Genomic DNA, 18,474 nt, shown 5'->3' on the forward strand with positions numbered 1-18,474 from the left:
TGGCACCTGCATTCCCCGCTGATATGTGAAGAACTCAATTCATGGACTATCCAGGCTACTAAGATGTACTGTAAATCAGTCAAAGCAATGTCTGAGTCTCCCTGACCATAAAATACTGTGTGAAAGACTCTAAGGACTTGTCCACTCTACACCTATCACATAGCAGTGAGCTTCAAATGCCATTTAAAACGAAACAGGAAAGAGCTGCGTTACAAGTAATTCAATTTCTACATGCTTTATTTTTTGGTCTTGGTTAGATATTGAGAACTATTGCTGCCCTCTACTGTATTATTAAGGGTTGTGCCTCTGATAATCAATGAGATCCATGAATATGCAAGCAAAAATTCTAGTTTTACCTGTAATTTCACATGCTTAATATTTCCATAATATCATTCAAAAGGTCTGTTTCTATTTCATGAGCATATTTGGATCCTGCTGGGGCTAGGTCACATGAAGAATCTTTATCTATTTTCTCTGACTTTGACCCTTACATGAGGTTGGACACCTGCTCCATTACTTTTATTTCAGCAATATGTTGTCTCTTCTTCTGATAATAAATGCCCATAAGAAGAGAAAGAACTACAAGGCAAGAAACCAACCTTGACACCAAAATGACTGCAACAAGGTTCTGTCTGGGACACGAAGACTCTGATAAACCAAACTTCAGCTTAGATTGTGATAGAGAGCTGAACTCTAGTTGAGTTGAACTCATCTTCCCCTGGCCTCAGCTGATTCAGCTCTGAAAGGATATAGCTCTAGATCCTCTCAGAAACCTAATTTTCTTTCTCATTGATACTAGAAAGAGCAACATGAATGCAACCTTTCTATATTCACATCCACTACACAGAAGGCTCCAAACAGAAATAGCTCATTTCTTCCCAGCTCTCTGCAGACTCAAAGAACCTCCTCTTTTATTATTTTCATCTCCATGCCTCTGAATAGATCACATTGCTTTCAGCAATAGATTGCACAGGTTTGAGCACCTATCATGTGCTGTGTAATAGAGTAACAGCAGAAATAGCATCTAAAGTCATTTTAGAATATTTTATGCTTCCCAGTCTCACAAATCCAATTACTTCTCTCCAACTATGCTGAGTACTCTCCAATAGAGAGTACTGAACTGAAAAACTCATCAGTAGATGTGAACAGATAGGCAGATGGTAGTAGACCTCCAGATAAAAGCCAGACACAGCCTTTCTAACTCAAGGGAAAAGTCAGACTGTTCTCACTAATTATCTTTGTGGCTCTCCAAAAGAATTAGAAACACCCTGCAAAGGAGGCAGACTAAGATCACAGCTAACTGGAAAAGTGTATTTCCTCTCAGTAGAAGCAGTGACAGGCACAGCAGCTGTCTACATGCTTTCTGAGTCTCAATTGGTGGCTACTGTCCCAGCTAATATTCGAATATTGAACTACAGAGACCTCCAGAGCTAGAAAATCGAACTGTTTCCACTTTGCATCAAATATGAAACTTATCAGGTGAGGGCTGACACAGTCCTATACCAGCAGTAGATGGAACACAAAGAAGAGAACTTATAATACACATTTAACTAGCAAATTCCATCTGTTTTTATTTTGGTAATACTTTCAGGTTTATTTCTTGGACTCATTAAAATAATACATCTGGTTTCCTCTCCAAAAAATATGCCTGTAACTGAAATTCTTCCTGGCTTTCCCATTTCTTCCACTTTATTATACAAAGGGAATTTTGTGTTGGTTCCCCCCTTTTTGCTCCAGGAAGGTTGAGTATTAAACATAACTAAATCTGGAGCCAACCCACACAGCCCCTTTCTAGGCCTAAGCTCAAAGGTCAGGTTATTTCCATTGAACATAGAATCCTATATGGAAGGGAGGCAACAGGTTTGTTCCTCATATTTCAATGGTAACAGGACAAGGAAGGTCGTCTGCATTTTTACCCACTGAACATTTCTGTGATGACACAGAGGGATCCATGCATAATTCAAGGATCCCATCTCACAGGGGACTAGTCACAGCCATGGGAGACAGTACTGACAACAAAAGATATGCAACTGTAAAATGATTTGGCCAGAGATGCAAAGAGAACACAGAGGATTCCAACTAAAAGTAAACAAAAGACTGTTCAGACATTTTCTGTTTGTGCCTTCTTGTTTCTAACATATTATTTCCAGTACATTTCTCCCTCACCTTGTCAGCATCATTCATATCATCTGGCCTTATTTGAGAAGAAAAATCTCAGGTACACAACCCCCCTTCATGACTATATATCTCAGAATACTCACAGTTGTCAAAGGTAATGATTCCAGTACTCAAATTACCTCTATAAATATATCAAATCTGACACAGAATAAGAAATGCAACAGACTTTGCACATCACCACTAAAAAAGAAACACAGAAATCATAAATCCATAGAAACTAGTGTAATTAATTCTCTATCACATACTTTCCCTGATTACTCCAAAGGTAAAACACTTGAAAATATTTCTGAAAATTAGCACCTTTGCTCTAAAATCAGCAGTAAAATTTTCCCATGAGAATTTTTTTTTTTTTTGCGGCTCCATCAGAACATAATGGGATGTGGCCCAATTCTTAAACTCCATCTTACAAAGCACGTACCTCTAGGACTTTCCCAGTAATGAACTGGTGACATGCTTCACACTTGACTCCAAAAAGAACCTGATAGTCCTTTTCACAATAAGGAGCACCATCTCTGAAAAAGAAAATCCACAAAATATAAACCACCTTTTAATAAATGGGTTACAACATGACTTACATTCTTCCCTTGTTTTCACTCTGGAACTCCAATGAACAGCAATCGGCAAAACCAAGAGATGTATTTTGCAGTAGAAGAAAAAAAAATAAAAAATCATATTCTCATAATTCTATAATTATTCGTTTAAATTTCCATAAAGGAAAGGTACCCAACCTTGAAACACTGAAGCAAACCTCATTCTTAAAAAACAGACTCTAAAACTACAGGTGGTACAATTCTAGAGAAATTATTGGAACTCTATCCATGGTGATGAGTGGAGATCATTCAACAAAGAAATCTTCTGTAGTCTGTGAAGAGCATAACCAGTTGCTTCTAAGTGTAAGGTCATGGATGTTTTTGGTATGAACAATGTACATCCATCGTACAAATGGAAGCACCAATCAGAGCTTAATATTATTTCTCGGGTGCTAGCATTGACCTTTTAAGAAATTACAGAATTTATTTCATTTAATTGATTTATAATATTATACATCCCACTGTACTTACTGATGGGTTTGTGAAACATACTTTATTTCCCTGCATTTTCTCCTCATTATATACTTGAAGAGGAGAACAAGGACTGTATCTTCATTCCTTCTGTTTTATAATTACAACACTTTTCCCCCTTCACTTCCTCTGCCCCTCCTTATGTTCAATACTCCCTTCATTAGTTTCTCATTTGGAGTTGAGAAACACTAGCAGGTCAATCACATCATGTTTAGTCTATTCTGTAGCAAAGACAAATAATGGACAGGTTCCTATTTTTTTCCTCAATATCAATGCTGGAAAACAAAATGGCACAAAGCTGTATCAAAGCTGTATCGAACACAGAAAACATAGGAATTCACTCAAACCCTTGTGGGAGCATTGAGATATACCCTCTTCTGTACTGGTATTAAGTAAGGACTGCTATCATTAAACATCACATTGCAGTTGCTCTTTCCAGTTTACCTCCCTTCCCCAGCTCAGCTCTCATTGACAGCAAAGAATTTTGGCATATGCTGAGAGGTGATAGAAACTGGATATCAAAAGGTGAACTTTGCTGCAAGCTCTTCCCTTCTGGCAACAAGAACTCATGCCAACAGTGGAGGAGAGTTGCAGAGGCTACTTACTTGCTGATGTATTCCCCAGTTAGGACCTTCCCACAGGCCTTACACTTAAAGCATCCCAGGTGCCACTGCTTATCCAGAGCTAGCAATGCTTGTCCATTCTTTATGTCTCTTCCACAGCCAGCACAATCTGCAAATAAGCAAACAAATGCATTTGCTGTCAGTTACCTGGTTCATTGTTGCTCATTAACCACCCAACAACTGCTAGACTTGGTAATCAAAGGGGAAAATTATACAGCTATGCAGAGACACATCTTCTTCCTTTCCCCAGAGACTTACAGATCCTCCATGAAGATACAGTCTTCTTTACTACAGACATATTCAGCAGAGGACAGAAATCTCTATCCTGTTTTTCACACTTTGTGATTCAAAGATTGCTAGGTGAGCTTTGTACAAACTTAAGATTTTGTTGGGAAGCAGCTATGAACCATCATCCAGAAAAGTACCAGCCTTCCAAAGGAATCGGTATTTTTCTCATTTTGCTCTTTGCAAGATCTGGAGTGCCAAAGTGAAGCAAAGAAAGGAGGCCTGGGCGAGTGCCACCAGGATGCTGCAGTCTCCCATTGGGTGGCAGCAAAGCCCAGAACGTCCACCCAGCCACAGGCGGTGGCACATCCCAGCCCAGGAAGAGAGGAGAGAGCATTTTTAGCAAGGGCCTGAGGCGAGGGTGACAGCAGTGTGACAGCACTAAATGCTATATGACGGGGCATATTGTGTTCCACCTGCAGGTGTGGAAAACAGCAGCTTTCCTGGGCTCTAATAGGCACAAGCACTCTCACTTGGGGATTTTGGTACTACCCAGTAGCCCATGCTCAGTTTTTGCTGTGATTCAGAAAGACAATTTGATGGCAGACAGCAAACCTGAAGCCCGGAGCCACCGAATGCCCTCTGTCCCAGAAGATGCCACAACATCTCACGTCACATCAGAAATCTTGGGCTCAGCCCTGAGCTCCCATTCCTCTCCATTCAGATATAAGATACTCAAGAGATTTCCTGGCACGGGGCAGTTCAGTGCATGGGGAGATTTGATGAGACTGATGTGGGACACAGCAGGGAACCACCGGTGCTGTGCTGGAGCCTCGAGAGAAAGGACAGCCTGGCAGAGCAGCGAGGCAGAAAGGGAATGCCCATCAACTGGGACACGCTTAGAAGCCAGAGAGAACCTAGAACAAAGGTTTTTCTGTATTTTATTATCCCAAAACTTGGTGTTCTTTTCATGAATATCACATCCTCTCCATGTGTCTGAAACATCAACAAACAGCCTCAAACCAAGACCAGTTCCAGCTGACTGTACAGGTACAGCCCTGACACCATCATCTCCTCACAGTTTTACAGTCCAGGTAACACTACACCCTGCAAAAGGGCGACTCCAGATTTATTATCACAACTGACAATAAAAGGAGTGTCTCCTTTTGACACCCAAGGGCCTGACTTTTGTTTGCTGGATAATGGGCGAGGACAGCCCCAAATAGGCGCTGTGCATTCCTGCGAACCAGGTCACTATTTGCAGCAGGCCTCTCTATCAGCATTCTTCATGCTCTCGACTCCCTCAAGAGAACAGGCCCAAGCACCACGGTATCTTGTAATAAAATGCAAGTCACAGACCAATGATGCAGCTTGGACTTGAAAAGCAACCCTGAGATGTCCTAATCCCAGGGCTTTGCTCTAAAGGACAAAAGTTACAAATTGAAATTATGAAATGACAAGTACTGACAGCACGTAATGGATCCCTCTGCTCTTCTGTGCCGTTTCAAGGCTTCATGCCACTCCACAACGACAGCAAGGGCTGGAACAGGTCACTGAGAGAGGCGCTGGAGTTTATGAAATGGGACTGAGGGGGAGACAAGTGAACATCTGTCAGGATGCCATTGGTACATTGATCTTCCCTTTGCTTTGGAGAGGATACTACATTACATCAGGTTCCTTCCAACCTGAAGCCATGCAATACACCTACCAACTGTAACAAGAAATGAGATCTTTCCTCCCACCTCAGTGGGTGCTGAGCTGCAGCTTTAATCAGCACCCATTTCTCAGCTTCCTAGCACTCCTGCTTCTCCCTGCTGTGCCAGCTTCCACATTCCTGACCTGCGGTCCTGCCAAACCATGACACATTCCCTGTTGCAATAATCCCTCCAAAAATCTGCTGTGTTTTCCATGCTTTTGGCAGCTTTATCCAGGCAAGTTTTGCGAAGCTGAAATTTTGCAGATACGGAACCAAGAAAAGAGATTTTTTAAAGCACTTTGTAGCACTTCAGCTGAATTTCTGAAGCCAAGTCAGAATAGAAGAACTGCCTTATGTAAAAGGGCCCACCCAGTCCACAGTCTTTGTCTTTCCTGTTGCAAAAAGCAGTTACGTGGAGGAAATAGGGACCCATGAAGCATGCCCACCTGTGTACTTGCTTCCTGTAAGTCAAAGGTGGCGGTGTTGGACATGCATTTATTATTCTATAGCAACTATGACATTCGCTCACTCTTTGTGTGTTCCTTAAAGAGTAAATGAATATCATTCATTATTTCCAGTCACAGGCATACTGAACATCTAATATCAAAGCAAGCTAATAGCCCAAGTACTGTCTTACTAGGCTGAGATGGCTTTTAACTAAACCTGATTTTAATTCTAGCAAAACAGTTGGGTATGCGCATGAGAAGCTAGCAATTATCATTATTTCCCAAAATAGAGAGTAAATAAGGCTGGGCTAGGCTAAGAAAAGACCATTTATTCATCCAAATTCTACAAATAAAAGCCATTTATGACCGCAGGCATGTATGAAGCATATTAAAGCTTTTGGCTGAATGTCATCAACAGACAGCATATGCGGGCAGGATCTCAGTATCACACTAAGCACAGGCTGCATCAGCCTAAGCCATAACTACCTCATGCTGCAAAGAAAAGGGCAGTGAGATAAGACTAGTGGTTCACAACCACATGCCAGGCCAAACTTGTACTCAAAAATCTGAAAACTCTCTCCCAGAATTTTGTGTAATGGTTCGCACAGCAGTTCTCCCTCTGGCTTCACACCTGGGTCAAACAGATGGCGTCCCTTTGACCCTGAGCTCTCTCGTGCTCTCTTTTTGTCAGATAACCCACATTCCTCCCCACTCCCATCCATTTCACAGCTGGGCCAGCATAACACAGAGGAGAAGTGCAGTGTGAATGCACGAGTGAGCAGTACGGCTCCTGTACACACTTAGAACATAAAGAAAAGCCTACCACAAAATCAGTATGTGGAATTACATTTGAGCTGAAGGAAGACTTGAGGTGAGACAGTCCATGGCACTAATTCTCCTAAGAAACATGAAGTAACACACATGCTGATGTGTATTGTGGCTGCCTGTGACACCAATAGTTGCAATTCCCCACCTTGTAGCCTCCACCAGCGACGTCGACCTGCTCAGACATGGTACAGAAGAAGTGAATTTGCCCTCTCTCAGCAGTAGCTGACAGCATCATTTTTAGCCAAGCAAAAGCTCCTTGCGTGGTTCTCTGCCAGAGATGGCTAACATAACCTGTTGTGGTTTTCCTGTTCCCTGACTAGGTCTGCTCAATCTGACGATACAACCTAACATATTTAAGTTACAGCTCTGGAAAAAAAATCACTCAGAAGGCTGTCATATTTGATGTGTCTGAATACAAAAGCAAAAGACAAGAAGGACAAAAGGGCTGTAGCTGAACGTTGAGTCAGCCAGCCCAAACGCATGGAAAAGTGGGGGGACAGGACAAGGGGAAGCAGCATGACACTGTAATATTGTGCATGATGAAGACCTCCACCCCCCAGTCACCTTAAGCTGCCTCATTAGAAGATGCAGGCCAGGGTGTGCTGCCTTCCATGGCATCTTGCTTATGAAGATGCAAAGAGAAAACACATTTCCCTTTTTAGCATCTGCATCACCCCAGCCATCCAGGAGTGAAAAATCCTGCACAGCAACCCATTCGTCACTGCCTAAATTAAGCGGTGGATTTTCTTCCTTTGCCTCCCTCCCCTGCTCTCAGCCAATAGCAGGGAGCTCCCCCCTGCTGGATCCCTGCACAAGTGGGGGGCTCGGAGCTGACACAGATGCATTAACCCTAACAACACTGCATAGCACCTTGCCCACTCCCATTTGTATTGCTTTGAAAATTGACTGGTAATTGTATTTTTCTCTCACATTCTCCACTTGCTGCATAGAACATATCAGAGGAAAGTCGTCTCTACCTGCTTTTGTCCTAATGAACATCTTTGTGCAGAACCACGTGCAGGATGAGTTGATGTGAGCAAGCCAACTTTGTTCTGTGCAGGGGGCTGAACAGAACTAACAGTATCCTGGCTTAACGATGCATAATTAAGCCACCAAAAAGTTCTCGTCAATCCTGATAGCCATTGGTAGCACGTGTCTAGAGAAAGCCTGAAGCTGCTGAACTACAAATCACAGGAGTGAGACTCTGTTACGGTTCCTATAAAGTACAATACATCAGTTGTATGGAGACAGCACTAGCAGCATTCAAACCTGCAACAGGTAAAACAGGGAATCTAGTATCTATTTATCTCTATGTAAAGATATTTGAAAACAAACTTTCATTCAACATGCACAGAAATATACTGTCAAACACAACTGGACAAAGGGAGCAAGCTACAGTGGACAGTGGCTTGGAAGTGGAAAAAAAGAAGTAAAAAGAGGCAAATATTATCACTGGAGTCGAAGTAAAGAAATCTCTAACTGTAAATAATTCTTAGCCATCTTGAAAAAAGACACTTGCATCCCAGTAATTCTTCTGTGGCAATCAGGAGATTGAGCAAGTTATCCTTTCTCACAGAGTTAGGGGATCAGAGAAGTTTCTCTCAGTTACCCTTTAACCACAAAGATCAGGCAATGCTTTTTAAAGCCCTGTTTTAAAATTAAAACTTTCAATGATATCACACAGGCTTTTCTAGCTCATCAAGATATTTCTGTGAAAGCTAAAAATACAAACTCACTTTGTCTGTTTACAGTATATTAAATGCTTTCAAAGTTTAAGCCACAATCATTTGATTGTTATGGCAGTAATGAGTTCTGAAGTCAGGAGAAGGCCATACAATACTGGAATTTTTTCCAGAATTGAGATCCATGTATGTTACTCAATTTTGCAATGAAATCTGTTGCCAGACCCTTCCTCTTTGCCAATGTAAAGATGGACAAAATGTGTTATTGCCCTTTTGCTAAAGGCAAAACAAACTCATTCCAACATCCTTGTACTCCTGAATAACCTAACAATGAGAGGCTGGGCTCACACAATGAAGGGAACAAAATTTCCCATGGGAAGCGGAACATAGCTTTGACCATTTATTATAAATGGCAAGTTGGAAAAAATGATATTTTCAAAATAAATATTTAAAGAAAATAAAAGGCTGTAGGTGATTAAATATGGAAAGAAATTACACTGGCATAGAATGGCATTATTTGCTTGCAGCACAAGTTCCTGTTAACCACCTATGAGTGCCTAACATTGACTTGCCTGTTTAAGAACTTGACTAATATACATGGAAATATAAACTAAACCCACTTATATGAAGATCACTGTGTGATTATCTTGATATATAATTACTGGAAACAACACTTTCACTATTTGATGTAATTTAAGGTAATTCAAAAGGATGAAAGTTTGTCCCTAACTTTAGTCTGTTAATATGGCATTGTTATATTATTAGTTTTTCTTCTTCTCCTCTTTATTGATGTGAGCATTTGTGTTAGTTTTCTATGCAAGAACAGGAAACTATTTTGCTTCCTTCCTTATATTGCTACACCTCCTTCTCAACAGAGGACGAACCAATTGGCCTTTACCCCCTTACTCCTGGAAAGTGTTGCTGCAAGCAACATACCACCAAGCTGGCCTTTCTCCATGACATCAGCCACCTTTTCAACCCAATCTTTCCTACACGTCTGAACAGAAAACCAAAGTGTGATGGAAATAGCTTGTAGCTTCTCTGTCTCTTTCTTCCTCCACCTGTCTTAGAGAGGAATTTGTAATTGTCCTGTAAAAGAAAGGTAACAGTATTTTATTTTTTTTTAACACTTAGCAGCCCCAGTGTCCCAGTTGTAAAACTACTCTGAGGATAAACCCCAGCCAGATACATATCAGCGGTGGCTATCTGAAGCTAGTCTAACCCATTATTTCCTTTAACACACATTCAGGACTTGGATAATTACAGCTGAATTTAAATTCACAGCTCTAACTCACAGTATGCCAAGGGAGTTGCTCAGTTTGCAAATAAGCTTCAGTGCTTAAAGCCCAGCTCATGGACAGTACATGCTGTGTCTCTTCATTTGAAGACTATTTTAGGTAATTTTCCATTGTTACTCTTGGAAAACAATTAAAACTGTACTATCTCCAATATGGAAACTTTTAGGAAGGTTTTTATGTCCTGGTAACCCATGGCAAACTGAGCTCTAAATAACAACAGTCAGTGACCTCTGATTCCTGACTTATTACCTGGTAGCCTCTCTGAACATGGCAATTCCCAAATACTCGTGTCTGGGGATTTCCTCCTATAGTTGTATTTTCCGAACTAGTGATGCCTCCCAATGCAACACCCATTTACTGAGCAATTCCTTGTACTTCTCCCAAAACTCTCTTTGGAATTATATTTGATTAGTGTTGGTAAAGACTTGGGAGATGGATTTATTTTTTTTCCAAATTTAAGATGGGGTTACACATACATAAATAGTAGCAGATCCTTAATGGTCCATTCACAATTGTTCTTGCCCAATTTATACACAATACCAAAGAATGCAAAGGAAATAGGCAAAATGGACTGAAAACACCTTCCTGGAAAAAAAAAAAAAGGTTACATTTGTGAACCAACATTTTCTGATGGAGAATTGCTAAGTCAGAAACTTACTGCCCTGCCACCACTATATTCTCAATGCAGTTGCTGTTCTGTTTCTCATCACCCAAAAAGTTAGCTTCTAACAATGCTTTATACACCTCCAGGGAAAGAGCAAAGTTGATTTATAAAGCAGCAGTGAAAATACAAACCCTCATAAAATAAGAAGTAGATGAGCAAATGGAGGTTTCTTATGCAATTTAGCCACTGGTACAAAACATAAGTGACAACTAAAATTAACCTAAGAAAACAATTCAAATTATAGAAATGTCTCAAAAATTGCAAACACTCCTCAAAAGAATAAAACTTTTTGGAGTAATCACAGAAATTGGCCATCACAGTCACTGAAAGGATTTAACAAGGGAAGAACTGAGTATTCTTCTGCCATAAACCAGTGGCTTTTGGCAGACAGAAACTGTACTTGAGGTTTGCATCACTTTTTTCTAACCTTTCATGAATGTTGATTTGCTTATTTTAGTCTTCAAAAAAGGGCAGGATAGGGCAAATTTTAGACCCATAGTATTCTCAATGTATTAAAAAGCCAGTAGCCCTGCAAGATTATTAAAAAACAATTTAAATTAAGATAGGGGAAATTTAATACTCATATTTAAAAATCAAGGATGTTATTAAAAATCCAAATTGTACACTTTAAATCACTTTTACACATTTAAAGTTAAAAAATCCAAACAGGATTTGAAAACAAAGAGGAAACTTGCTCTCTTTTTCATATCTATAAACAAAATCAGGTATGATAAGGTCCATCACTTTTAAAACCCTTACAAACATAGTTATAAAAAGTAAGTAGCTTTATAAAGCTACATTTGACAAATCAGGAGATACAAAATTAAAATACATTTTAATGTATTAACATTCTGCATGTGTCCAGCAGATTTCAGGTAGTTTCTGAAATGAAAAAAAATAATCCACAATGCTATTTTTATGCCTTGTAATTATTTCCATGCAAATGGATCTAGATGTAAGTCATGAGCAAAAATATTCATTATGTAAAAATACAGATGTCAAAAAATTTGACTAATTTATACAGAACTATACTAGTTTAAGTAAATGTGTACACATACGGAGTGCTTAGTAGTTACCCTCTTCTTTAGGAGAATAATTAAAAGTATAAGTGCAAAACAAGGTTCCAATCAATTATTTTAATCAAGGTTTCCTGGGTTCTTAGTTAAGCTATGATTAAAATCAGTGATTTAAATCACAGTGTTTGAAATCAATCCACAATGATATCTGTAGTGTTTTGATTCTATGATAAATCAAAAGTTACGTGACTACATGGACCCTTCTGTCAAGTCCCAAAGACCCTCAGCTCAATCTCCAGTACGCAGGTGCGCAGGCTTGAACGCCACAGAGATAAGTGAGTGCTTCTCTACCTTTAGCATTATCTGCCAGGAATTATGAAATGAGAATTCTGTGTGCTACAGCATACTCACAAAATATCAATTCCTTAAGAATCAAAACTATATACAAGATTTTTACAAACCCATTTTAAAATGCATGTTGAAAACCAAAATTATTGAGTTGCACTGGGGAACCGAATTGTTCCCCAGTGCTCTCTCTGACTGCCGTGTGTGTATGGGTACTGGGAGCGTGCATCCCTTGAGACAAAACTGGGCTTGGCGTCCTCCACTAAGGCCTATCTACATCTGTGCCAAGCAGTTGGACAACTCCTCCATATATTATGCAGCTTTGACACACAATGTGGAATTGTTAGATATTTCCTAAGAATGAGCTCAAAAATCATGCGCTGGATGTTGCTTAATACCCTTTTAAGCCCAAAATCATTGCAGATAGCTTGCTTCCAAATAGCCAGCCAAGTCTTCCCCTTCAGATTTTGTGTTCTCCCTGCAGACTTGCAGGAGTATTGTGACTGCTCGGAAAAGAAGACTAAAGAACAAAATAATGAAAACTCAGTCAAATGTGGATAAACAGTTACAAAGGCTAGGTGCAGGCCTTTCACAACAACTATGATTAAAAAAAAACAAACAAACAAAAAAAACATCTATTTTATTTATGCAGCTAACTTCTAACAGAGAAGTTTGTGATGCCTATAAATTTGCTCAGGCATATTTCTGAATACTGGCAGCAGTCACCTGCCTCTGCCTCTAATGAAGGGACAGTTACGTCGTGAGTATAAAAGCACATTAAAAATTAGAGTCTTTAAAGGAAGAGTGCAAAGTAAATGTGCTTCTTTCCCATTCTGATGCTTTGTTGTTTTTAAAACAAGCTCTTTGCCCACACTTTTTTAGGCAGTGAGACAAAAGATGATTCCTATTTATTCCTGATCACCTTTTTCTTCAACAGATCAAGGATCCCAGCTCTGCCCTACTTCAGCTTTGCCACAAGCCCTGCTGGAAGTTTCAGATATTTACTGGGAGCTTTACTGTATCTTATTTGAAGAGATAAGGCTATTGAATCATTAACAAAGATATCTTTCTCCCACAAGTTCATTAAGCATTAAGCTTATTATTTATATCACAATGGAGCTAAGAGCCCCGGTTGAGAGCCAGGATGTGGCTCTGTTGGGCTCCGTACAGATAGGCATGAAAGCATTTGTCCCAGAGAATCCTGGGTCATCCTTTGAACCAGAACAAAATGTGCAAAGCGGGCAAGGACAAACATACAAAACAGCATTGTGAAAGCTCCACGTGGAAGCTGGCTGGCCAGGGAACAGCTGCACCGAAGCTTATTCATGCACTGTATGACTGGCCATTTTGGAAACTCTGGTCCAACGTTGGCTCTGCACTGCAATGCTCTTAGCTCACAACAGAGACCACTCCAAAGAAAGGAGTGTCAAGGTATCTTCTTTGTGCTTCTTTCCAAACAGTATCACTGCATATCTCAGCATATATTGGACACATGTTATCTGTTACACTGAAGAAAAGTAAACTATGGAACTCTACCATTTTGAAAGACAATGCATTTTTCCCAATGAAAACTCTTGCTCGGTGATGGTTCTGCCTCAGTCTTCTGTGGTTAAGGAGGTTTTCTCCTACCCATCTAGAGAGCCTACTTCTCATTTGAAATGCAATTTCTTAATCAGTTAATATACATCACTAAAATGATCCAGAATCCAAAAAGATAATCAGCAATAACTAAAACTTCCTTACCAGTAACCAGACAAGGAGCCAACACAGAAAGGGCGAGGAAGTAATGTAATATTCTTATTAGTGATGTGCTTTATCATGGAAATTATTAAGTGTAATGCCTAAGGGGAAAATCTCTGTCCAAGGAAAAGGGCAATCTCTTAAGCTGTGCTCAAAGCCACGTAGCCTCCTCTGAATTTCAGAGATGAGCATGGAAGCAGACTGCTGGTTCAAGCTGTGCCAAGGCAGACTGCTGGCACCACCTCCCCTGCCTGCCCCTAGCACAGGGATGTCTCTGTGGCTGCTCTGCTCTCAGGTATTCTTTTAACTACTTTCTAGAAATTTAAAAATAAAAATCAAGGTCTAAATAAACTCCGAATTTGTATTTGGAAATGCCCCAATCAATTCTTTCACCAGCTGCCCTAGTGAGAATTCAGTGATAAAATGCCCAATGGAGAAGCATTAAAGAGGGTAAGCCTGGTAATTTGTCAAATCTACTTGCCTCTGCATAAATAAGTAATGATAAACTATGTACATAAAGTTTGAATTTGGCTTCGGCTCTTTTTTTGCTCTAAATTACAGCATGAAATTAGAAAAACATACATTTTGCAGAATTTTAAAGGTGGTCTTCAAAACAGTCCACTGAATATGTGATCCAAAATGCTGAGGGAGTCTGACTTGAGGCTGTCATATATGGACCAGAGATTCATTCTGTTAATTAACATCTCCTATATTGTAAGGGGGAGGTGGAGGGAGAAGAAGAGGAAGCAGAGCACCCATCACCACCAAACAGACCACAGACAAGCTGTAGCCTCCTCTGTAATTACAGATAACAGATGCCTGCACAACTGCTTCTCTACATGTCGAACTACATGAACCATAACAAACACAGGTGTGTAAGCATGTAGCTAGAATACAAAGAAAAATAGGAAGAGCTTAAGACAGTACAAACCAGGCAATCATGATGCTGTGTAACAGCTTGGACACTGTTTAACACAAATACTAATTGACCAGATACACTACTTACATTATGCTTTTACTAAGACCCAAACAAAATAACTTTATGACTTTGGCAGAAGCTTGAAAACCATTAACCATCCAAGCCATCAACATTACACTTCTAGTCTTTCACAACCCAGTTCAGCATCATCTCTCCTCTCTGATTTGATTTTTAAATACCAGGCTCTTGCCCCCTGCACCTGTGTTGCTCTGCACAGATCCTCGTCACTTTGCTTTATAGAGCATGTCTCATTTGTCATGCTGTCATATGAAATAAAGCCAGAAGAAAAAAAGACCACCAACCATTTCATTTGTCTGCAAGGCTGCATACAGGTATTTGGCCTTAAATTTCCTGCTGACTTCAAGGAAAATCCCAAAGCTAATGAACTCTGTTCATCCACCAGTGTCTAATGAACACAGATGACTAAATTATGAATTAAAGCATCTGTATACTTAAAAAGACTGTCTTAGAAAAAAAAAAAAAAAAAGAATAAAAAAGGAGTCACTGAAATGTTCTTTAAGAAAAAAGCTATAATTATTCCAAGTAATATATGTGGAGCAAAAAAAATATATATTAATATAAACAGAGTAAAGAAGTACCACAGACCCAACTAGTCTTAAAGAAAAAAGGAAAATGAACTTTTTGGTATTTTTTCTTCTGATTGCCGTGGGTGTGCACTATAAGAGTGTAATAATATTCAGGCTCATGATATTCAAGATCTTAACCCCTGTATTTAGAGGCATTTGATTCTCCTTGAAAGCATCCAAGAAAAGCTATCAACAAACCTTTCATTTATGTGAAATAACAGACATCAGCAAACTGTGTGTCAACATTAATGCGGACATTCCAGTGGATACAAAGCTTCCTTTTTTACATTACATAAACCAACCAAACCTGATACACTTTCAGTCTATGGAATTTCCTCACCTCCAACTTTCTTTGTTTTAAGGAAAACTGCCTCCAGTAATCTACGTGAAAGTAATCAGGCAAAACAGAACACAATATAGTCTGGAAAATAGATGCACAGTATGAATGAGATTCTTTTCTAGAAGAACTTATGTTTAAAAAAAAATCTTTTCAAAGAAGGGTGAAGTATTAGAAAAGATTGATGTGTCTCATTCAGCCAGCAGGAGAGAAGTGGAAGCAATCTGGAACAGCTTACACTAATTAAAATTTACTCTTCAGTGCCAGCAAGAAAGGCGTCTCAGTATCTAAGTCAACTTTTGTGTGAAGCTAAAGCAGCAGCTGGCATATCTCTGAACACACTCTATTAGGAGGATGCTTCATTAGTATTCTTTTAATTGAAGTTGTCTGTACTTATGAGCATATACTGGTCCTGCTTTCATTTGTCGGTTTTGGAGAGTTTTGCTCTAAAATGACCAAAACCTCTACACTATCTCCCACGACTATTTTCTACAACTATCTGTCCACAAAAGATGATACACAGTGGCAGGTACTTGCAGATCTCTACCTAGTGCACACTGAATTGGTAACAGCAGGAGCTCTCTTGTTCTGTGTACTGGTAAGTTTGCCCAGCAGGACCCAATTTTGATTTAAAAAACAAAATCTCAGCACAAGTGAGAGTCAAAATTATGTATTACCATCCCTGCTACCTATGGTTTCAGTTTGGAACCCAAACAGACAATTCTAGCAGAGACTATGGCTATCAAGAAGTGACTCCCCAGCTCTGTCACTTGTCATCAGTGATACAACTCCTATAAATACTGTTTGCTAGGTAGCGTTTTGGCACCTGGAGTCTCATCATGGGGAAGGGGCCCCAGTGCTGGACAAGCACACCCCTCTTGGAGAACCAGGTCTACTGTGATCCAGATACTCCTCTCACTGAACACCACTAGTTTGGGAACCAATGCTATGACAGAGAAAAAGAACGTCAGTGCTGTCCACATCGCTAGGTCCTCCAAGTCCTTGCTGGTTATCACTCCTAGATATCAGAAATTCAAACAAGTATGATTTCCACATGATTCCTTTAACTCAGAATGATTCTCTGGGTGCCTGCAGGTCTGCATACAACTTTATGTTGGTTTATAATTCTTCTAAATATTTTTAGAGTTTCCTTAACTCTTCGTTAACCAATCAGGCCTGGGCTTTTTCAGCTCCAAAGCCACAGTTAGAGTGGAATATTATGGCTTAACAGACAGAAAGGCATGATATGAAAATATGCCTTTCTTTTCCCATTTTCCTAAGGGTCTGAGTACATGCTCTCAGTCAAATCAGAACCTGAGATTCTCTTCACTCATCTGCTGAGCACAAACCTTATCCAACTATGCCTTTACATTGCCCTTCATAATCCCAGGATCTCAAAGCCAAGTACCAGTAGAAAATACAGAAAGCCTCCCTCAACAAAACCAAAATTGCTGGTAAACTACCTAGCATCACAAAAAAAATCTGCAGTCATTTTGAATTATAAAACTATGCTGGGTAAATCATTACAAATTAACCTCCTAAGTGCAATCCAGAAGTCAGAGAAAGAATCAGAAATTCCAAAAGATTTAATGGTTAAGTTACCACAGGCAGAGCTGAATACTTCCTGTGAATCAGTAATTTACAAATTCTCTTATAAGCATTAAAACTCAACAGCAAACCAAGTTAATTTCCCTTTGAAACTTTCTTCACCCTCTCTTTCCCCTTAACTTGATTTCTCTCTCTCTCTTTTTTTTTTTTTAAACAATAATGGTTTCTTAAGAACCATTCCTGAAAACGGTTCCTGATCACAAATCCATTTCAGTATCAATCTACCAGAGGCATAAACCTGGTGATACCCCTCTTTAAAGGATAATTTAAATAAATTGAAGTGTTAAACAGTGGAAGAAAATTAATTTCCTCTAACATTGTCCTTTTCTGAATACTTCAGCTTGTGCAAATATATATGGAAAAACTGGAATCTCTTAACTCTGAAACCCCTCACTGCATCAAAAGGACACTTTTACAGTGTCTATAAAAGAAAATGAGCCCTTCAAAATATCCAATTTCTGGGTAAAAGTCATTTGTTCATACAGAAATAACTAAGTGTAAATGTCTCTTCCAACCTGTAGTACCAGATACTTAAAAAAAAAAAAAAAAAAGAAAGAAAGAAAGAAAAGGATGGCTTCCAGAGACAGTCTACACTTCTAAAAGGAGGAGAAAAAAATTAAATCAAGAAGATTGAATTGAGACAGTTTCAATCAAATGCTGATGAGCTCAGAAAGTGAAAGGATTCAGAAAGAAGATGGAATACTTACTGCTGGAGGCAGACAATTCTTTGGGGCTGGAGGACATTGGCTGAGCACACAACTGACAGAGACAATCCCTTCCATTAAAGGTAACTCGATCACCTGGTGGAAATGGGCGCCTGGAGAGTTAAAAAGAAAAATCTATTTTAGCAAAGGTTACACCAGAAATTCTGTTCTGTTCCACATGCCTCAAGTTTGCTGCCTTCCACCAGTGCAATTAATATTTTACAGAAACTCAGGCCAAAGAGTTTCTGCAATGTGGCCTTGGCAAAGCCAGGCACTGGAAGAAATCCAATCCACAGATGCAAGCAGAGCAGAGGTTAGACTTGCCTTGTATTTTGGTTTCAAAATGTTATACAACATACTTTATCTAAAGAGAAGAACATCTTGAGACTTGTGTCTCATGGTGACGACTTTCTCCCTGTTTTTCTGGTACTGGGTTCAGGCCACACTAGTTGAAAGG

The 18,474-nt window shown here is 39.6% G+C and overlaps 1 protein-coding gene across 15 annotated transcripts in view; it reads right to left on the reverse strand.

Annotated features, from left to right (window-relative positions):
- Nucleotides 1–18,474, reverse strand: part of ABLIM1 (actin binding LIM protein 1) — a 191,032-nt gene that overhangs the window by 73,322 nt on the left and 99,236 nt on the right. For all 15 annotated transcript variants that reach the window (XM_038180873.2, XM_072039814.1, XM_072039808.1 and 12 more), the window contains 3 exons: nt 18,021–18,130; nt 3,845–3,971; nt 2,597–2,690 (listed from right to left, as the gene is read on the reverse strand). In XM_038180873.2, coding sequence (XP_038036801.2) covers nt 2,597–2,690; nt 3,845–3,971; nt 18,021–18,130 — 331 coding nt within the window. The remainder of the gene's footprint in view (nt 1–2,596; nt 2,691–3,844; nt 3,972–18,020; nt 18,131–18,474) is intronic.

The sequence above is a fragment of the Anas platyrhynchos genome, chromosome 6 (genome assembly GCF_047663525.1).
Source record: "Anas platyrhynchos isolate ZD024472 breed Pekin duck chromosome 6, IASCAAS_PekinDuck_T2T, whole genome shotgun sequence".
In the NCBI taxonomy this organism is placed as follows: domain Eukaryota; kingdom Metazoa; phylum Chordata; class Aves; order Anseriformes; family Anatidae; genus Anas; species Anas platyrhynchos.